The sequence below is a fragment of the Bufo bufo genome, chromosome 11 (genome assembly GCF_905171765.1).
Source record: "Bufo bufo chromosome 11, aBufBuf1.1, whole genome shotgun sequence".
Lineage (NCBI taxonomy): Eukaryota > Metazoa > Chordata > Amphibia > Anura > Bufonidae > Bufo > Bufo bufo.
Genome location: NC_053399.1, coordinates 95,126,336 through 95,149,451, shown reverse-complemented (window position 1 = coordinate 95,149,451; position 23,116 = coordinate 95,126,336). Strand labels below are relative to the sequence as shown.

The 23,116-nt window shown below is 41.9% G+C and overlaps 1 protein-coding gene across 1 annotated transcript in view; it reads left to right on the top strand.

Annotated features, from left to right (window-relative positions):
* Nucleotides 1–21,260, top strand: part of VANGL2 (VANGL planar cell polarity protein 2) — a 56,175-nt gene extending 34,915 nt beyond the window's left edge. The window contains exons 3-9 of the mRNA XM_040411437.1: nucleotides 4,518–4,792; nucleotides 5,149–5,272; nucleotides 8,373–8,977; nucleotides 10,660–10,793; nucleotides 15,813–15,948; nucleotides 17,660–17,891; nucleotides 19,687–21,260. Of these exons, the coding sequence (XP_040267371.1) occupies nucleotides 4,722–4,792; nucleotides 5,149–5,272; nucleotides 8,373–8,977; nucleotides 10,660–10,793; nucleotides 15,813–15,948; nucleotides 17,660–17,891; nucleotides 19,687–19,947 (1,563 nt within the window). The 5' untranslated portion in view covers nucleotides 4,518–4,721 and the 3' untranslated portion in view covers nucleotides 19,948–21,260. The remainder of the gene's footprint in view (nucleotides 1–4,517; nucleotides 4,793–5,148; nucleotides 5,273–8,372; nucleotides 8,978–10,659; nucleotides 10,794–15,812; nucleotides 15,949–17,659; nucleotides 17,892–19,686) is intronic.
* The last annotated feature ends 1,856 nt before the right edge of the window (nucleotides 21,261–23,116 follow it).

Genomic DNA, 23,116 nt, shown 5'->3' with positions numbered 1-23,116 from the left:
CTGTACATAGGAGCAGTATTATAGTAGTTATATTCCTGTACATAAGAGCAGTATTATAGTAGTTATATTCTTGTACATAGGAGCAGTATTATAGTAGTTATATTCATGTACATAGGAGCAGTATTATAGTAGTTATATTCTTGTACATAGGAGCAGTATTATAGTAGTTATATTCTTGTACATAGGAGCAGTATTATAGTAGTTATATTCTTGTACATAGGAGCAGTATTATTGTATTAATAGTTTTGTGCATATAGAGACATGGTGGCTCGGTTTTTAGCATCGGTGACTTGCAGCTGTAGGGTTTTCGGTTCAAGTCTGACCAGGGAGTGTTGTCTGAAAGGAGTCTGTATATTCTCCCCGTGTCTGTGTGGATTTCCTTGTGGTTTTCTGGTTTCCTTCCAAACTCCATATATCTACTGATGGGGAATCCTAGATTGTGCCCTCCTCTGGATACAGCGAGAGAGGATAATGTCTGTAAAGGTTTATAATTAAAATAGATAGGAGCATTGCAGTAATGTTATGAAGATTGTGCTTCTTCGTGAGAATGTAGATGACCTACATTTGGCGCACACCCATCATTATGGTGCCGACTTCGACCCCCCCCCCCATCTTCTCCTGTGGAGGTGGACATACTATCCACTATCCACTGTTTTTTGTTCTTTTTGAATTCTTGTTTGTCCCCAGAGGTCATAGGGACTCGGTCAAGTGTTTTTTGACCACTGAGACATAACATTGGATATTCTAGAACTGCCCCCTCATTCCATGTTGTTGGTCTTGTGGTGTCATGTAGACCTCACTATTGTTGACTACACATTGATGTATTAGGATTTTAGGTTTAATCTTTCGATCGCCATTAGAATTTGAGATCATAAAAGGAAAGAAGCTATGCGGGAAAGATACAAAACCTTTTTTATTTTTTTTTTTATTTATTTTTTTTCCTAAATCCATAGTTTTAAAAAAAAAATTTTCAGCTTTATTGACAGATGAAATTAACAAGAAACATGTCGCCAACTGTTTCTTTCCGACAGGTTTTGCATATTTCATGAATATTCCTTCGTTAAGTATTCCCGTCAATTGGTAAACAGGGGGAGATGCAGCCATTTCACGGTTTCTGCGAACTTTCCGGAACTGAATAACAATTCAGCTAAACAAAAATGTTTTTTCTTGAGTTATAAACTCCTTAATGTCTGGGTTGAGTGCCATGTATATATGGATAATAACCAGTAGTTGTGGTGGGAAGGCAACCAATCAAATCCAATTTTGGTTGTAAACAAATACATTCCTGTTCCTCCCAGTGCCACCGGTAACCTGCATACTGGGCACCATGTCTGACATCTTTTGGAAGAGTCTGGAGACTTAATTTTGACTGGATTGGTCAACTATCTGCCAGCTGCTCATCAAAATTTTATTTATTTTTTTAAATTGTCCAATTTAGACTATTTTGATTGATTCTCTAACTATTGACCATGAATTGGTCACACTCCTAGATTTAGGAGAATAGTTACTTACTGATGATTATATCCGTCATGTATGAACAGCCAATCAGGTTGAGGAAAACGAAGGTTCCGGCATGTGTCTTACCCTCTCGCAATGCAGGAATCACGCGTGATTGGCTGAACCCAGTGCGCGTTTGTGTGGGGGTTGGAAGGAATAATTGCCGGCATTCGGCTAACTGCTATTGACAGTGTAGGGACGCCTTAACTTGTACCTCCCCCTCCCCAATATTTTCCTCCACACAATGGCTGCCAGCCCTCTATTGCAGTACCCTAGTACAGGGGGTCTCTGCAAATGGTTTGTAATGTAATGTGCACCAAGCATTGCCTGGTATGATTTGGCAGGGACAGCTGGAATCATACTGTTCCTCCCTTCTTGGCAGGAATGGGCTGGTCCTACTTCCTGACTAGAGAGAGTTCTACACAACGAAGAAAAAACCGGCACTCCAATTATACTAATATACTGCTGCTCACTTTGTTTGAAAAAGACACCTGTGAGTGTCGAAACACGCGTCACATGAGTGACCAATAACTCCCTTTGAGGAAAGAAAATTGGAGTGCCGGTTTTTCTTCGTTGTGCAGACCGCAAGACCGAGCACCCGCCGACTAACGCGCAGTGCTGCCTGACCTTACCATACATCGTAGAGAGAGTTCTAGTCTAAGTGAGTGAGGTGGGAGAAAGTCCATGTCCAAGACCTCAGGATACAGGGACTACACGATCTCTGTGAAAGTTACTGCTTTTGCTACAGCCATAAAGATAGAAAGAAGAACTTTGATTCTGCATTGCCAAGCATAAGAATCATCAATGTAACCTGACTTTGCTGCTTGTGAGGGATTACAGTTAAGACACCCGACACACTTAATATGGCTGCAGTAAACTCTTATTTTAGTAATCGAGTATTCTATTGATTTTATTTTTTTACGATTAATCGAGTAATTTAATAAGCATAAATAAATAGACTGTTAACTCATAAGACCCCTTGCCATGCCATTAGTCCCCCAAAACCCTTCTTTCCCCACTGTGCGATCAGCCCAAGTGCATCAGCTCCGTCCCCTCCCCCCCCCTCCCAGTGCCATCAGCTCCGTTCCCCCCCCCCTCCCAGTGCCATCAGCTCCGTTTCCCCTCCCCCTCCCAGTGCCATCAGCTCCTTTCCCCCCCCTCCCCTCCCAGTGCCATCAGCTCCGTTTCCCCCCCCCCCCCTCCCAGTGCCATCGTCTCTGCTGCCCTGCTCCTCCTGACACCTGGATTGCACAGCGACATTGGTTGTTATGACGCTCTGCACTCTGGGCGCCTGTCCTTAGTCGCACCAACTTACCTTTCCAGCAGGGGCGCAGCCGACACTCTGCGCCTGTTGTCACACAGCGCGCCAGGTCACGGCGTGCAACGTCAGGAGGTCAGTGCAGCGCGGAACCATGGATTTACTGTGGAGTGTCCGGAGGCCCCCTGCTGGAAAGGTGAGTATTCCAAGCGCAGCGGGAGACCATGGAGAGGGAGTAATAGCAAGTGCTTTACTCCCGCTCCGTGGTCACATGACAAACGAATCTTCGATGCAAAAAATTTGCATCGAGGATTTTTTGGGCGTCTAATTACTCGATTTAATCAGGTAATCGTTTCAGCCCTAACACTTAATCACGTCCTGGCCAGAAGTGTCTTTTAAAGACTAGTATCCTGCATTGGACACTACAGCTATAATTGTCCGATATAGAAAGCTGGCACATAGAATGCCACTTTGCCAGCCTCCATACCGCACCATCTGGAAAAAGGATTTGCACTGTATACAATTATTGTTGGATGTATTACAACTATTTTGCATACAAGTTTAAAGGAACATTTATTTTTTTTTACCTCTGGCAGAGGGAAGGAAGGATGCACCCTTCTCGCTGCATCGGACCTAGGGAACCCACTGTGACACATCCTATAGTCAGAGCCACTACCCCTCCCCTCCTCCGCTTTGGCTCCTCAAGGGCCGACTGCAAAGGTCAATATGGCAGAACAAGATAAAAGTGACAGTCCCCTTGCGGTTCTCTCAGTGCACAGAAAATGCCTGCTTGGGTAATCACCAGCGATTGGCTGTGTGGGCATTTCCTGTATATCAAAAGGGGAGGCAGGGACCAATCGCTAAAACGGGACCTGCAGGGGATTGATGAGGTGAGGCTCTTTAAAATTTGACATCCTGACCTTTTAAAAAAAAAAAAAAAAAATCCCAGGCCTGCCGACCTCTGTCATAGATTTACTAGGACTTAAGTATGAGGAAACGCAGATCACTGCATCTGTTAAGTTCACCAATTAGGTTGGATTTTTGAGAAAGAGCCGAATGTACAAAGTAAACAAAATGTTGAGAGTCACAGAAACTTAAACAGAGATCTGCCCCGGGGTTGGTTTAGTCAATCAGATAATGAGTTTTCTCCTGTTGGCTCAGGATGACAGGAAAGTCTTCTAGCCCAGGACAGGTTTTGCAGGTGGTGGGCTCACATATTCCCACATTCGTGTTTGAAGTTTTTCTTGATTGTATAATGGTGTCACAATTATATAGAATTGGGTGTATCCCGACAGACTCTGGCATGTACCTTCCCTTTTTGGTCCTTCGTGAATGCATCACAGGCGTCAGTAAGTTCTAGGAAATGTACCCAATTTCCATTCATTTTGAAGATCTTGTGTGTTTTGTTTTTTTTTGGGTCTGCCTTCTCCATGTTACACCTGTTTTTAAATTGGGTCCAGTCATAAAAGAGGTGTCAACCAGCCAAGGGGATTTCCACCTACTTTTTATATATTGTAGACCGGTTGAACTTTGTGGGGGTTCCAGGAAGTGGGAGTAATAATTCCTCTAGTTAAGGCTGGGCAAACAGTAGGGTCCAGGTGGTTGATGCCACATTTTCTATTGGTACCTACATTTTTGAGGTTTCTACTAATCTCTATGGAAGGTCTTGCTTGCCTTCCTAAAACTTGGGCAAACTTGGTTAATGATGTGGGAAGTGTATTTTTTGTTAGTCATTGTTTTTGTTTTTTTCCTACGTTTTTAGGTTCCCTTATTTTTCTTATGAGACGGACCGACACCGCCAATCAAAATAGAGTCCCTCAAGGTGAAAGTCGATTTTCTGACGGCGCCTTTTGGCCTGAAAAAGCCTGTGCTGAAAGAGGCCACAGCGGTGTTGGCTTCAGTTCCAGGTTCTGGGAAACCGAAAACCGTAATCGTGGATCGCCACAAAGGTCGTTACTCTGAAAACATGGACAACGAGTCCCAATATTCTGGGTACTCGTATAAATCTGGGCAATCCCGGAGTTCGCGCAAACACAGGTGGGGCATTTTCTCTCTCCAAAACTTTGAAGGTGGCCTTATTGTACCTTTCCTGGCCTAAATACATCTGGAGTTAAACCAAAAAAAGTCTACTACTTCAATTGGCACTTCAAGTCACTTGTATGCCTGAATAAGTGGACTGTCCATGTAAAGCATGGACCTGCCCAGACCTCAGGGTGTCTTTTGTAATTGCATTAGTAGCAAGTGGATGAGGATCCAGAGCATGATATCCTCCCCTGTTGACCCAGAATTCCCCTAATAGGGATTTCCTAAACCAGACCTGTTTTAGCTATAGTGTGACCTATTGGCTGTGTTTGTTTTTTTATTTTATATATTTTTTTTCTTTCTTTTTGTAGAGATCGAAGGGAAAGACACCGATCTAAAAGCCGGGACGGCAGCAGCCGAGGAGACAAGTCGGTCACTATTCAAGCTCCTGGAGAACCGTTGTTAGACAATGAGTCCACGAGAGGAGAAGAGAGGGTAAGTTTCGTTTTTTAAGTCTGTAGTATTAATGTAAACCGTCCGCACGTCCCGGCACACTTTCCATTTTTGCTTTCCTCCTGACTGGCTGAGCGTTGTTCAGTGACGGCAGTGCTCTTCCATCATGGGATTTTCCATATTCCATGGCAAACAACCACTTAACCCCTCGGCTTCCTACATAAAATGTAGAGACATTCTCTGACGGCCTATCGCCCTGTAGAGAGTGGCAACTATTCCTGCCACCCCCCCCCCCCCTCTCCTAACGCCTGACGGCCCCTGTGTCTAATTAGCCTCCATGAGTGTTTACAGAGGTAATTAGCAGAAGGGCTTATTGATTATTTTTTATTTTTTGCTCCATCTATCTCCTTCCTAAAAGCCGTCACCCTGCAGGGTTAATATTAACAGGCAGCTGGGTGTGTAAGGGAGCTGTGCCCCGGACCTGTGCATCTCTGGACGGTTGCCAGGGAGAGTTAATGAGCTGATCCAAAGTCGCATCTCGGTGCGCAGGGTAATTGTCAGGATTTTGCTATTGGGCGGCGGTGATGTCATTGTTTCCCGGTCGTGTCAAGGGCAGGAAGAGACAATGTCCTACAGCCATGAGCCTACTGTGGGAACTGCATTATCCGGCCGCTCGGTACAAATTTACTTCTCTTAGCTCCATTACATTTTGATTTGTAAAGGGATGAATCGGGGCCACCCCAAGTAGGGCACCTTGGCTTTTCTGCTCAAGGAGTACCACAGATGGCCAGTGCTCATGGTCTCCACAAATCTGACTACTAATTGTATGCAAGAAATATTATTTAGGAACTGCATAGCACTGCTATTTCGGATACTATAGGTATACAGCTTTTACCACCATACACTGCAGAAAATACCGCCATACACAGTTCTATATAAAATTATACCCCTGTATACACATTAATAGTTCTATCTTATCGCAGGGATGCTCAACCGGTTGAGCATCCCTGTGATGAGATGGCACTATTAATGTGTATACAGGGGTATAAGTTTATAAAAAAAACCTGTCCCTGTCTTATCGTATTTGGTCATTGTATGCTGGTGTTACATGAGCACTGTTATTATACCATTACAGTATTTTGTAATCTGTGGTGGTGATGGCAGCAGATAGAACATATGTAATTTTGGCAGCTGTATGGAAGTGTTATTTAAGGCTACATGCACACCAACGTTGTTTGTTTCCGTATCTGTTATGTTTGTTTTTGCGCATTCATTTCAATGGGTCCGCAAAAAATGCGGACAGCAAACTGTGTGCTGTCCAGATAAGGACCCACAAAAAATAGAACATGTCAGTTTTAGGCATTGTTACAATGGATCCGCAAAAAAAAACAAAAAACGGATGTCATTATTTTTTTTTATTTTTTTTTGCGGACCGCAGCACACATACGGTCGTGTGCATGTAGCCTAAAGGAGTGATTCTAAAATATAAACTTTTCCTCTGAATGGAGCATGTTAGAGATGAGTGAATAGACTTCAGATGGTACATCCGAAGTAGATTTACAAAAAACGTTGTTGTAATATTATACAGAGTTCCCGCTCTGTACAGTATTAGAATGTATTGGCTCCGATGAGCCGAAGTTATTATTTTGTGAAGTCACGCTAGACTTTATGTAATAACTTTGGGAATTAATTATTACTGTAAAAAACCTTGATACCAGAGTTCGTTACCAAGGTTTTTTACGGTAATATTTGTTACATTTTTAAAGTGGAAAACCACTTTAAAACTTGAAACCGAACTCTGCTTCGGTTCCGACTAGTACCTTGTGGGTTTTCCACAAAAAAAAATGAACTACCAAAGTTATTCAACGAAGTCACGCTCTACTTCGTGAATAATTTCAACTCATCGGAGCCCATACATTCTAATACTGGACGGAGACGAATCTCTGTCCAGTATTATTCCGAAGTTTGGAACGAAGCGACTTTGGATGAAGCATCCCAAGCTCCCTTAACTCAACACTACCCATAATGTGTACCAGTACAAAAATGACCTTGTGTGTCAGTCCAAAAAATCCCCCTATATAGTGCCCCCAGTAAATGTCCCCATTGTGCTCCTCTACCTTCCTTCCCCTCATAATGTGTGCCAGTATAAAATGTCCCTATATAGCGACCCCAGTAGATGCACCTAAAGTGCCCCCCATAATGTGTGCCAGCATAAAGTGCCCCCTTAGTGCCTGATCCCATTCTGGCGGGTGTTGGCTGTATAATAACTCAGATCCCAGTCATTTAACCCATCATGGCGGCATTTGATAGGTTATACAGAGGAACGCAGCTCCCTCTGCCTTCCATTTGGAGCCCCTGTTGTGAAATCATGGGGTTCTGATCGGTTCTTATGACTGGCTTGGGCCTTTATGAAGACTCTCAGGTCTCATACGGAGCTTCCTGCAAAGCTGTGCCTGAGGCACGGCCTGACAGGCAGCCTGTAAAGCAGTGTTATTTAGGCAACAGTATGGAATCCTTATTTAGGCATTCTACAGAATGGCAGTTACATTTAAGCACTGTATGGTTTGGGTAATTTTACACTACATTATAGTGGGTGGGTGGGCACAAACAATGTATCCCCAAATCTTCCAATGGGACAGCATGCGTTGTAGATCTTCTAAGATTAAAGTTGCCATTTTACCACAATCAGCTGTACATGCACTGTAGTGAAGGTCACCCTAAATTCTCGATTTCAAACGTTCAGTTGAATCTTCCTTGACAATTTCGGCAAATATTTGCCCCCAAATAGAGGTTTTATATCTTCTATAAAAGCTAGGTGTTTGACACCGTGGGATAACGTTATGTAAGATTTAACTAAGGCGTGATACTAAAGACTGGAGCCAGTGAAGGTGAGAAAAGTTCTACCTAGATTATTCCAAGCTCCCTCCACAATGAAATCACTGGAGGCTGTGTAACTGGCCGCCCTTCCAGGTGACATGATGAGGCTTGTTCAGTCACTTTCAGTTATGAGAAATAAGACTGTTTCTAATACTCAGACAATGCAAAACATAAATCTAATTGACAGAGAATCTATCTGATTAAAAAAAGAAAATTCTAAAATTTACTCTGTTATTTATTTATTATTTATTATTTATGTTTACAGGATGACAATTGGGGTGAAACGACTACAGTTGTCACCGGGACTTCCGAACACAGCATATCCCACGATGACATTACACGTATTACTAAGGACATGGAGGACAGTGCCAACCTGGACTGCTCCCGGCACTTTGGGGTCATCATTGGTGGAGCTTTAGCATTCATCTCATTTCTGACCCCTATAGCCTTTATGCTGTTGCCCAAAATTTTACCGTGGGATCTGGAAAACTGTGGTACGCCTTGTGAGGGTCTGTTTATCTCAGTGGCCTTCAAACTCCTCATCCTTCTTGTTGGCAGCTGGGCACTTTTCTTCCGTCGCCCCAAAGCTTTCTTCCCCCGGGTTTTCGTCTTCCGGGCTCTGATTATGGTCCTCATATTTCTGCTGGTGGTGTCCTATTGGCTTTTTTACGCAGTCCGTATCTTGACGACGGCGGAGAAGAATTACCAGGGGATAGTACAGTATGCTGTATCACTTGTGGATGCTCTTCTGTTCGTTCACTACTTGGCTGTTGTCTTGCTGGAGCTGAGACAACTCCAACCTCAGTTCACCATCAAGGTCGTGAGGTCCACGGATGGAGCCAGCAGACATTACAATGTTGGCCATTTAAGGTAAGCCACATGGAGAGCAACTAATTATAATGTAGAACAAAATCCTAAAACGTTAAGAAATCTCCAGTATGGTCGCTACCTTCTGTGTCATCGAAAGCAATGTTCTCTTTGAGAGCATATTTTGGCACATGTCACTGCTTAGGTGCTCAAGTCTAGAATTCCGATCCCTTTAGTCTTCTACCTGTTTATTGACTTTAAATGATCCATTAGTATGAAATGTACATTGGAGAGGCTCGATTACGATAGTCAACCATGCTTGACCGGTAGCATAATGTCAGTCAGTTCAGCCTTGCGATTTACGGGTCTGACTGAACGGTAATGGTGAAAACTGACTGCCTGTTATATGGAATCATCTAGAATTAGATCCTATGAAGACCATTGCGATCACAGCTCTAAAAGCAGTATTTGTCATAGCTGTAAGTGATGATATGGATGAGATTGTGTTTATTTTTGTGCTCTGTCATTTGTATCGGTGACAAAACTTTTTGCATTATTAAAACGGTTGCTATAGCAACCTCAGGGAGAATTTTTTGCAAGCTCCGCCAAAGCTGTAATGTAAGATATCTACTCGTAGTAAATAGGAAAAATAAGCCGAATCGGCATGAACCTGAAAACAAATGTCATTCTTCATGCGCTCAAGGGAGACCACGGCTTTCTCATTCTTAAAGTCAATATGTCTCCAACTGAACTGATTTAAAAATGTAGAAAAATACAAATTTGAAAAAGTTCAATAGTAGTTATAGCTTGATGGTTTTTCCATTTTCTAATGGGAAATGCACCCCCCTCCACAAAAAAAACACCCACAACGCTGTATATGGCTCCCTGTAATTTATGAATTTTCTTGTAACTTTTTCTCTGGGTCCAGAGTGTTGTGCCTAATGGGTGTTTTAAGAATTTTTGCCAAGATTAGTATATCACAAGGAGATGTGCAGTTCCTTGTATAGGTGTATGAAGCAGCGTTATACCTAGAAGAGATCAGATCGCAAAGTAATAATCAAAATGAGGCACCTCAAGACGGAAGTGTTTCTTACACCCTTCTCCTTCTTTATGATCCGTGTGCTAGCTCACCACCCAATGGCGTTCCTCTGGAGAAGACACCCAGCATGGGTTCTCAGCATTCAGTAAAACAGTGGATGGAACAAAATAAGAAAAGGCCTCCTCATTCCAAACACTTTAATAGCATATTCCCAGTCTGTCTCTATGGGGTATGTATTACCCCACTAGGTCGATAATGGATATCGAAGACCTCTGCCCTCAGGTAGATGTAGAGGAAGCTATATACAGCCTTATTTTATGTCCACCATCAAATCCGAGGTGGTGGTGGGGAGAGAGATGACGAGAATCATGGATATGTTCACCCGATTCCTATGGTTTTCTCTCCAGATAAGCTAGTTCTGGACGCTTCTTTCTACGTTCCTCTCCAATCATATAAGGGGATTCGTACACTGGATTGATTAACGTGACCTCTTGCTGGAGGTGAAATTAGGGTGGTGCATTTCCTACTTAAGTGGAAGCCATATTTGTTCACGTTGGCTTTTTCTGTAATGTGTCTTTCTTTTCCTCATTGGTTCCCATGACCCTTCCGTATTCTCCTTATGTCTCCTTATTTCCTCCTTCCCAACGCACATTTTTAGTTTTATTTTTGGCACCTGGTCCTACCCTGTCTTGTTTTCCTCTCGCAGTATCCAACGAGTTGCTGTATGGATTTTGGAAAATTATTATCACGACTTCCCTGTCTACAACCCTGCTCTCCTGAACCTGCCAAAATCCATCCTGTCCAAGAAAATGTCTGGCTTCAAGGTCTACTCCCTCGAGGGTGAGATGTTGCTTCCTCCCTAGAACTCCCAGTCTTCTCCTTAATGTCTTCACCTGATGTCCTCTAACCTGTGCTATATGATCCCGTGTCGCCATTGACATTGTCGTTTGCAGTTCGTGATAATTTAGGTCTTGGATAACATTTTGGATATATATATATTTTTTTTCTGTGATGAATTGGGGTTGGGTCTGTATTTGACTTCTCTACTACAACTCCACCCCATAAGCATTTTACTGCATCTCTGTTTTCTGTACAGTTGGTTTCAATCCATTGTTCTGGAATTGGTATATCTGGTCTGGGTGAGGTAGCCTACACACGTTAGTCTTTATACAGGGGGTGAATCCACATCTTTTGGTTCCTTTTTTGGCAATTTGAAAGAAAAACTGTATTTTCCCTGTTGAAAACTCAATTTGGCTTGTGTATTGGTCAGATTCAAATGAGTTATCTCAGATTTTTACATCTAAGGAGACCCTTTTGCAAATTAGTGTCAGCACCTTTTAGTAGTCTATTCCAGCAGAGGAAAAGGCTACTGGAGTTACCATATCCAACATAGCTGGATCCCACCAGGTACCACCGGGTCCCAACTGACCATAATAGGATCTGACTGCTTTCTGGCATAAATGCCAGCTTTTAGCCCAACAAATGCCTCTGCATGCAACGGTGTGTCCGGCCGAAAGCCTACATTTATGTCAGAAAGCTGCTGGATCCCATTATGGTCAATGGGGTTCCACTGGTATCTGGCTATGCAGCATAGTGTAAACTATGGTAGTCTGATCCTCTGGTGGAGTTAATTGCTGGAGGTAATAATCTACTCTAATCCCATTAGCTTTGTAATCCTTCCTGTAATGGAACAGAAATGTGGCGATACCAACGCTGGTGTGAACCCTAATTTGGGTTGTTAAAATGTATGATTCAATAGATGTTTTGAGATGACCTCTGGTGAGCTTCTTATGGACCTCTGAAGCTGACCGTACACAAGATTAATCTTGGCCCTCAGGCAATTTTGGCAGGACAGGCCAACCATCTTGGGCTTCTTTCACACTCTCGTTTGGTGCGGATCCGTCATGGATCTGCACAGACGGACCCGTTCAGATAATACAACCGTCTGCATCAGATCAGAACGGATCCGTTTGTATTATCTTTAACATAGCCAAGACTGATCCGTCTTGAACACCATTGAAAGTCAATGGAGGACGAATCCGTTTTCTATTGTGTCATAGAAAACGGATCCGTTCTGACACACAATGTAAGTCAATGGGGACGGATCTGTTTTCTATGACACAATAGAAAACTGATCCATCCTGCATTGACATTCAATGGCGTTCAAGATGGATCCGTTTGGCTCTGTTTCGTTAGACGGACACCAAAACGCTGCAGGCAATGTTTTGGTGTCCGCCTCCAAAGTGGAATGGAGACTGATCGGAGGCAAACTGATGCATTCTGAGTGGATCCTTTTCCATTCAGAATGCATTACGGGAAAACTGATCCGTTTTGGACCGCTTGTGAGAGCCCCATGACGGGTCTCACAAACGGAAAGCCAAAACGCCAGTGTGAAAGTAGCCTAATCTGTGGTGTGTTCGGACTCTCTCCCAATAGCAGTAGCTTATTCCCCTCTCCTCATTACGAACACGTGAGCGTATTGAGAGTTAGTAATGAGCGATAGGGGCAATATTCGAATTTGCGATATTTCACGAATATTCATCATAAATTCGAGAATTCGCCATTATTTTCTTGATTTTGAAAATCGGCAATGTAATATGCGCGTGCAATACAGGCGCGGCTCACTTTTGCTACATTTTTCAAGCTGCTAGAAGTTTCATGAGACTGTAGAAAATGGTTGGCACGGCAGAACATTACAATAACTTTATATGCAGTATATTAGCGATTGGTCAAATCTGCAATTAATGATGTGCATAATTTTGCGCAATATGTGCAACTTCACATTTTATTAGGTCTGAGTAGATATTACTGATTGGTGCACTAAGTATTGTTGTGACATCACAGCACTGTCTGTAGCATGTATGTATGGACAGCAGAACCTATCGGCTACACTATATCACTAACTAACCTACACTGACTAACTATCTAATGTAATGACAAAGCGGAGCACAGCAATGACATTACTATCTCTCTCAGAACTGCAGAAAATGGCTGCTGGGGAGGTTCTTATATAGTAAGGGGTAGGCAACTTTCCTATTGGTTGCTAGGGATGTTGCTAAGCTCAGACAAAGACATTGCAGCCTTCTCATTGGCCCACGAGCAAGAAGCAGGGAGGGATCATGGGTTCAGATAAAAAAAATCTAGAATATTCGCAAATGCGAATATATAGTGCTATATTCTAAATCTTCGCAAATTCTCAAAGTGCCGATTATTCGCGCCCAACACTACTGAGGGTAAAGAGAAATGGTTGAGTAAGTAGTCGGCCACCATTTCTCAAGTGTATGGTCAGATTAAAGGATAACTGTCATATTTTCTTCAGAAAATCTATTTTAGCATATGTTACTGCTGCAGCAGCATTATGCATAAAGCAATCTTTAGTTTCTTCACTTACCAGTTTTCCTTGAGTTTTGAATCCTACATTATGAGGATCTTCTCAAGATGGCTCCTCTGCCAGTTCTCCGAGGACAAAACTGCTTCCCCTCACGTCGCATACAAACTTGCTGTAGCCAGCAGCTCCCTGCCAGCCAATCAGATTGGATTACTGAGAGACACGCCTCCTCACTCTGAAGCCTAATGCAGGCATGCAGTGTGAAGGACCGCCCCTCTGTCTTTCTAGCCGGAGACATATATGAGCCCTAGCAACAGTCTTTTGGGGAGCAGTGGAGAGGGACAGGAGACATCAATTACAGATCTTTTGGCAATCATTGACAGACTAACTCAGGTATACATGCCTAGCTCTAATAAACTAGCAAATAAAAATGACAGTTCTCCTTTAAGGCTTTACAAGAGATCACTAGGGATGAGCAAACTTCTGTCTTCAAGTTTGGTGTACAAGGTTCGGGTTATCTTTAATTCTGTTATGGATTCCGCTATGTGATCTCTAGTATCGAGCGAACTTCGGTTTTCAAGTTCGACGTCCAAGGTTCGGGATATCTAAGAATTTAGTTATGGATTCCGCCACCACGGACCATCACTTATGGTCCGTGGTGGCGGAATCCATAACTGAATTCTTAGATATCCCAAACCTTGGACGCCGAACTTGAAAACCAAAGTTCACTCAACACTAGAGATCACATTACTAAGTCCAAGTTCACGTTCTGATTTAACCAGATTTATTGGATCTTTTTACTGGTAGCCAAATAACCAAGCAAGGTTTAAATGACTCTTCACGTTGGATCCGGTTCCCCATAGCCATGGGAATATTTAGATTATAGCGCAGGGATGGCCAACCTGAGGCTCTCCAGCTGTTTCAAAACTTCAACTCCCATCATGCCCGGACAGTCTACAGCTATCGGCCTACAGCAGGGCATGGTGGGAGTTGTAGTTTTACAACAGCTGGAGAGCCGCAGGTTGGCCATGCCTGCTATAGCTTATGTGAGTTTCACAATTTCTATGGTTGCCACAGAAGGCTCTGTCTAAGATGTTAATATGTAGTAAAACTCCCTAAATCTTGTTTAGGACAAGTCTTCTATCACTGGGGGTAGCTGCTCCCACCCACTTCACTTCTATGGCCTCCAGAACTGTCTAAAATACTAGACTTCAGTAATAAATCCTTAACCTTCTAGATTTCCCTGCATTGAATATCTTTTGGGAGGAGGGGGGCTTCCCTTTTATTATAGAGGTTGCAGAATTCCACCTCCTGGCCCCTTTAGGGCACTGTGTGAGTTGAATATCAAACCATGAATTTCAGAAACTTCAAAGCTTCCCTGTCACAGGCACCGGGGCCTCATTAAGTTTCTTTGCTGACTTGAAATATAGGTTGACACTTCAGGCTGCCTTTTTATATTAAGTCTCTGTTAACCCCTTCAAGGATTGTAATGCGAGTGCTCATTATTGTCGTCATAAACTTCAACATGATGGTACTGCATTGCAATAATTATACCGTGGAACTTGGAGGTTAAGATTGAGCTTAAAATTATTAGAGAGGCTCTGCCAAAATTATCCAGTATTGAAAATATACAGTTTAATTACATGACCACCACAAGTCTAGGTGGGTATTGTTTTTCCTTGGGCAGACCTCCAGTTGGCATAGGGAGCCTTGCATGTCAGACAACACTCCCCGGGAATAAAGTATGTGTAAATTGGCCCTCCTAGGTGGAAGAAGGCTTCTTCTTTAGCAGGTTCATTTCATTTTACCCGTGGACATTCTTTTGTTCTGGGCCTTGTATGGTGACCGATGGAGCATCCCTTCATACATTTTTGTCTGTCCAAAAGTCCCCATAATGGCAAACTAAAAAATATTTGGGAAGAGACTTTATGAGAGCCCTTTGTTTGTTTTTCAAGCTGCCATCTAGAGGAATGCATACCACAAGCTTTTACGATACAAGAACAACATTGAGACATCTGAGAGGCCATATATCTCGTGTATCAAACTAGATTTCCCCCATCTTGAGAGATGTTAATATCTTGGATGTAGTGTGGTAACATGCTCGACTACCTGGCTCCCAATCCCTTGGTTCTTACATAGAAGATCCATAACGTGTGTGTGTGGTCCATCAACAGGAACTTCAAAAACATTCTATAGCTTATTAGTCTTTTTACACACAGTGACTTTCTTCGTAATGCATACTTGATCAGCTAAGTTCTCCAGGGTGGTGAACCGTCAAGGCATGTCCTGTGTGAATGCCAGTTAAGCAGTGCTGCCATTTTCAAGTTATTTCTTGAATGTTGTTCAGTGGACCAGATGCCTAGTTAATGGTGACTCAGATCTCATCTACAACTTACAAGGTTCTCCATCTCTTGTCTCATTCTTCCCATCAAGTCCTCACTTCCTTTCTAAGATTTATCTAATATTCTCCAGTTGGGGTTGTAGATGGTTCTTCTTTGTTAACTCAGACTTAAAATTTCTTTTTTATTTAGAAAATTCGACAAATAACTCAACAGGACAGTCCCGGGCAGTGATAGCCGCTGCCGCCAGGAGGAGAGACAACAGCCACAATGAGTATTATTATGAGGAGGCCGAACACGAGCGGAGAGTGCGGAAGAGGAAAGCAAGGTATCTCCACAGTCCCAGCACAATGCTTCCTCAGCGATCGGCAATCGCACGTATTGATTTGGGTTTACTTTACCACTAAATCCGATAAGTTTACACCGGTAAAGGTGGGGTGCTCTATTGCAGGACCTCATAACTTAATGGTTTAACAGTATTATTTCATCAGAGTATGGTTATTCGCACAATTTATATTATTTCAGCACTATACGGCACACTATAAGGGAAGGGTATTAATAGAAGGTACTGGCAGGGCATCCTGTTAAGGCTAGCTCTGCATTACATGATCAGTGTCACCATGTAGCCCAAGTTTTACTATTGTAATAACAGTGCCGCAAATAACATCTTTTTATAATGACCTTGGTTCCGTTCCTGTTTCCAGATGGACCTTGTCCAGGATCCCAAGGACGGAAATACTTGGATATGAGAACCTTAACTTTGATAATTTGTTTGCAGGATTGTAATACATTTAGAGACAGCGGTGCTAACATGGGTGAGGCTGTGACTACCTGACATGTACTTTCCTTAAAAAGAGATTTGGAGATCACAAATAGCTGATGACTAAGAATGATATGGATGGCTCCAATTAATACCTGTGGCGACTGTTAATTGAAGCTATTTGGGTACTCTTAAAGGATTCTTTACTGTAAGAAGTGTAAATCTGTGGATGTGGTCACAGCAGGAACAGTGGACAGTTTAAAAAAAATGAATGCTTATGAAAATGTGTAGAAATCTAGGTCTTGCTCCCCTTTTTTCTAAAATTCTTGTCCCCACCTATCCCTTGGGTGAACTTGATGGACTTTATATTTATTTTTTCCAACCGTATTAACTAGGTTTCCATTTTGGTCCTGTATGTAAAACCTTAATTTTGCCCTCGTTTGGAGCTTCTGTGACAAGTTTTAATGTAGTTCACACTTTCTTGGATCAGTGAAGAATTAAGGTCTCCCCACGGTGAGCCCTATGCTTCTTACACCAGATTGGTGTAGACTCGTAGACCTGCGCTGACCTGCTTCATCTGTCATCATCTGCCTCTTAATGATAATCTCGGCATAGATAGATGTCATTCTCACTTACAATAGTTGTCAACGGCAACAAGCAAAGCCCTGGAATTTAGGATAATTTGCGGTTCAAAACTTAATCTTGTTGCCTTCCAGTTACCTCAGTTTCTTAGGACAGATGTCTACCGAGAGAACGGCAATAATGGTTATAGGTGTAGCCAAATTCTCACAAAGTTTGTATTAAGTTTCCAATTGATTTGCAGATGATGGTGGGGTTGGGATGGATCCCAAAGATAGGCGGCCAATATGAGTGTTTATTTTTATTATTTTTTTATAATTTCTGATTCTGCCATGTCCAGTTACAAATACTGTACATGACGATACTTTGGTAACCTCCTTGTGCAAGTGAAGTTCTAAGGCATTCTTCGATATTGTGGCATCTGGCTAGGAATTCTTAAGTCCCAGATTTATTTGTTGAGTCCAATCCTTCTGACCATTGGGAGTTCCAAACTATTAGATGTTGGTATTTTTATGGTTAACTCAATAGTTTTTCCTCATAGCGGATATGAAGGTATTACAAGCAGTCATGGAGTTCAGCCACCACCAAAACACAAGAGTATTATACATGAGTTGCTAATGACAAATATGAGCTCTACATGTGATGATATTCAGATGTGTCTTGGGGAAGCTTTGTAATGTGAATAACTCTACCATCCTAGGTTGGTGGTTGCCGTAGAAGAAGCTTTTACTCACATTAAGAGGCTACAGGAAGAGGACCAGAAAAACCCACGTGAGATCATGGACCCCAGGGAGGCTGCCCAGGCTATCTTCGCCTCAATGGCCAGAGCCATGCAGAAGTATCTCCGGACAACGAAACAACAGCCGTACCACTCCATGGACAGCATCCTGCAACACCTCGAATTCTGCCTTACCCACGACATGACTCCAAAGGTTAGTTGGCAGTGTATCCCTGATGATCATGTCTACTATGTTCTTTTTCTATGTCCCGATTATGTCGATTGAAAACTTGGTTGGTGGCATCTTCATGGAACCTCCTTACCAGAGGTTCTTGTGCTTCATCTCTCAAAGAAACTTTTCTACTTTAGCTTGTGTAGTAACTGCAGAACCTCTGTTAACGAATTAAATAATCCCATAACTTAATGATCTGATCCAACTTGAGGTACTTGTTTGGCATCTTCGTATTGCGAACACCAGTGGTGTGTCCAACACTCAAAACCTGAACTCCTGAATTGTTAACTTAATTGCCCCTTGTTTTTCTTGACTGATTGAATTCCTAGGTGCTAGTAATGCATGGGAAATCCAATAATCTGTCCTCAGCTATGAATATTTTTGATTGTAGTTCCTATTTCCCGTTGGGGACGGGGGACGGGTCTGGTGCCAATGTTACCAGATGCCGCTCTATTTACTTCAGATATGACCTGTGAAACCGTTCCCACAGAGGTGTTAAGCTTGTGTAGGACAAGTTGTTAAACTGCGGCTTAAACCCGGTCCCTATTTAGCTGTAAATTTTTTCTTTCTGTAATGTGATATGTTATTTTCTTCAAATTGAAGATACAAGCATGCCCCCTAGTGTTCACTAGAATGAACTACAACGCAAGAATATTTTTCTCGTAGGATAACAAAGCTATTGATGTCGTGCCGGCAGGCTTTACTGTACCTCGCGCTCACATTTTATTAAATATTCACATCTTTCATTCATATTTAATTATAAGCTCTCTGCAGTAGTCTTTGTCATACGCTGAGCAGATGTGTGAATCACACCCCGAAGCCTTTAATAATAGGCCGTGAAAAGCTCTGAGACCTTTTAAAACAACCATTCCTCAGATAGTAAACACTTAGCTTATGTTTCAGTCGACCAGTTATGCTGAAATTCGCTTCCTTGGAATTTTTATTTTTTTTCTAACCACTGAATATTTAATGCTGCTTCTTGGCACAGGTCACGGGCACCTGTCTACTCGTCTTGAATCTGTAGGCCCCAGGAGTCTGTTGTAGTTATGTTCTGTGCAACAAGTGGTCCACCTGTCTCTTTATTACTACAATTTTTTCATTTACACCAAAAAATAATCAAAAATATTATTATTTTTCAAAAATATCTCAATCATATATTTTAGTTCGGATTGAAACCTGCTTCTAATAATAAGTTGATCGGAGCAGGTGATCGAGAACATCTAAAATGTTCTAAAAAGTTTACAATTGCAGTTCCTCTTCCCATATGGTGAAGCTGCATACATCCGGTTCGGTGAGGACTGTTGTGCTATAAAGTTTACGTTTTTGATAGCTAGAACAGATTTTCAGCACTACTTTTGTGGAGTACAACTTAAGAAAGAAGCCCACATAAGCCGATGTCCTATAAAGTCCATGAAGATGATGCTCCTGATTAGATTCAAACCTCAGACTTCAGGTCTAACCCGGGAGCCCTGTGTGTTTTGGCTAAAACCTTTAGTTATCATATATCGTACTTGCCCATTGTGTCTAGTTCTTAATGTCTTACTGATCATTATGAGAGCAATTGATGGGCAGTTCTAGGACATCTGAGTAGTTTTGGAAGTTAAAGTGGTATAATATTTACAAATTGCATAATCTGTAGAACTGATCCCAAAAGTTTCTCAGCATGTTTTAAATTATGGAGTGCCTCAATTGTGAACAACTAGGTCTTCTTTTTTAGAAGGTTGATTTAAATATATCCATACATTTTACATGACTTTTGTTTTGTTGCCTCCTACAGGCTTTTCTCGAGAGGTATTTGGGTCCAGGACCAACTATCCAGTATCACAAAGACCGCTGGCTGGCTAAACAGTGGACTTTGGTCAGCGAGGAACCAGTAACCAATGGATTGAAAGATGGTGTTGTGTTTGTTCTAAAGCGTCAAGATTTCAGCTTGGTGGTCAGCACCAAAAAGATACCCTTCTTTAAGCTTTCAGAAGAATTTGTAGACCCAAAATCACATAAATTTGTAATGAGGCTTCAGTCAGAGACCTCAGTTTGAAACAAAGGACCTTCATCGTGAAGGAAGGGAATACAAAGTAAAGGTGGCCAAAACTTTCTTACATCTCTGGTCCTCTTTCTTACTTGATGGCTTTCTACGAATTCTAAAGTTGACTTGTTACAAAAGCTCAACATGCCTTCCTTGGGTATGCACCAACAGGAACTAGTGTTAACTTCAATTCTGTTTTGCCCATCAGAATATAAGGACCTACATGGGTTCTCATTACTTCCATTTTTTGAAGGGAATTAGACCTCATTCTTCCAGCTACCAGGGTTGTTCAGTGACTCTCCACAGAGCCAGTACTTCTGTATGGTTATAAGCATTATTTCTCGTCTGTCCATCTTTGCAATAATTGAGATCTACTACTGTTTGCATCAATTGAGACTTCAAGAGAAAGACTACCTGCTCTGCAGTTTCTTCAGGACCTCTCCCTAAACATCTTCAAGGCCATCAAGGGATACAAATATTTGGTGCCAAAAGCAAAGGGCTATCAGTTGATGCTTTTTCTATCCTATGAATTTCCTGGTGCTGTCCTCACAAGGTCCACTTTCAACCTTTTTTGAAGTATTAAGTGCTTCAGAAGATACTCTGATTCTAAACAGTGTGGTTGAATCCAGAAAATGTTACTCCATTACTGTGCAACCCTCAAAAAGACAGATGTGACGTGATGGTTGGCATGAATGTTTTTAAAATTCCAGGCAGGTTTTGCTTAAAAACCACTAAACTTTGGCACTGTTTTTGTTTTTTAATAGCAAAAAATATTTCCAATTTGTATAAAATAGAAACTTCAAATCTGTAAATGTACTCTTACATATCTAGGCAGGATGTCAACTTTTTTTAATTGCAGAAATGTGTCGCCATTGTGGTTTGAAATGTAAATTCACCTACATATTACACCGTACACTTCTCCAACATTTTGATTTTATTTCACGCACCATTTGTTTTGTGGGTGCCAACCAGGAAATGACAAATTCCATTCCAGTGTGTCTCTGGATTAACTCGATAACAGTATAAGTGCACTAACGGCATCGTCATCTTGTTTACAGTCTGCCATCCCCTTCCAATTGGTTAGCCTATTTATGCCGACATCATCATTTTAGGTGTGACGTTGCTACGTTTTCATTCTGCTGCCTTTTTTGGGTTGAGTGGCAGAAAATCTTTTTTTTTAAAAATATTAAAATGTTCAAACTCTTTTTTTTTTTCTTAATGTGATGTCTCACTTTTAATATAAAAAGGACTTTAACATTTCTAGCTTCTCACTACTGAAGGACGTGAAAAATAATAAAAAATAAAGTTGTTTTTACACTACCTAACTTATTTGTCGACAAATGAGTAAATCGTGGTCTGAAAGGGCGTTTGCTATTTCTATGGGTCTGGTTCATCTTGGCCCCTATATAGGAGATACAAAAATTTATTTGAAGAGTGCACTTCTCATCCAGCAACGAGACTCTTCCATATGAAATCTAAGCATAAGGAGATGGTTTTGAAGGCCTCTGTAGGTGACTTGGCCGTTGCACGGTCGTGTATATGAGCCCTAACTAATACGATCTTAAAACAATGTTTAGATTTTCTTTTTTTGTCAATTATTTAATGACTCCCAAAATGCATACATGGACCATACGTTAACCTTTTACATACCTTTAACGCTTTCCCTGAAGGTGTCATTTCTGTAAGATATTGGAGGCACACTCAATATTAGTAGGCCATCACTGTGACTTGACTTCTCCATGGCCTTAACTTCCATATGTGTAGCTTTTTCTAGCAGATTAAACATCTCGCTTCTACTGCTCTTCAAAAAGGGTAGTTTCAAAAATTGCCTTAAAGTACTGCAACTAAACAACAAATTCTTTCTGAACATGGAGAGGTTCTTCCGAACAACCCAAGCCAAATGTTATCTTCGACTCGCCGATCACTTGGTTGGCCGTATGAGATGAGATTATCTGTCTCTATTGTCTTTGGGGAGAGAAACCTGAATTATGCAAGACCTGTCTTATTTTGTTGGAAACTAATGTAGCACATATCTCTGACGGCCATCTCTTCACTTGTAAAAACCAGATTTTCAACATCGTTTGCTCCACACATGGACAGTATTAGAAAGGGCGTACCAAAAGTCTGAAAAAGGTGTAGCAAAAAGCTTTGTGAAAGGGAACCTTTTTGGTTGGCCTCAAAAATGAAATGTAAGGCCCCTTTCACACAGGCGAGTATTCCGCACGGATGCGATGCGTGAGTAGAACGCATTGCACCCGCACTGAATCGTGACCCATTCATTTCTATGGGGCTGTTCACATAAGCGGTGATTATCACGCATCACTTGTGCGTTTGCGTGAAAATAGCAGCATGTTCTATATTCTGCATTTTTCCCGCAACGCAGGCCCCATAGAAGTGAATGGGGTTGCGTGAAAATCGCAAGCAAGTGCGGATGCGGTGCGATTTTTCACGCACTGTTGCTAGGTGACTATCGGGATGGAGACCCGATCATTATTATTTCCCCTTATAACATGGTTATAAGGGAAAATAATAGCATTCTGAATACAGAATGCATAGTACAATAGCGCTGGAGGGGTTAAAAATTATTTTTTTTAACTCCCCTTAGTCCACTTGTTCGCGCAGCCCGGCTTCTCTTCTGTCTTTAACTGTGAGCAATAGGACCTTTGCTGGCACTGCATTCATCACATGATCCATCACCATGATGATGGATCATGTAATGGACCATGTGATGAACGCAGTGACATCATCAAAGGTCCTATTGCTCACAATTGCGCGAACAAGTGGAGTTAAATTATTATTTTATTTTTTTTTAACCCCTCCAGCGCTATTTTACTATGCATCCTGTATTCAGAATGCTATTATTTTCCCTTATAACCATGTTATAAGGGAAAATAATACAATCTACAGAACACTGATCCCAAGCCCGAACTTCTGTGAAGAAGTTCGGGTTTTGATACCAAACATGCACGATTTTTCTCACGCGAGTGCAAAACTCATTACAATGTTTTGCACTCGCGTGGAAAGATCGTGCATGTTCCCGCAACGCACCCGCACCCGCACCTGCACCTTTTCCCACAACGCCCGTGTGAAACAAGCCTAAGTGTCCCCATGTGTGAGGCCAAGTGTGAAGGCAAATAAAAGATCCACAACTGGAACCTTATTTGCAATATTATATTTAGTG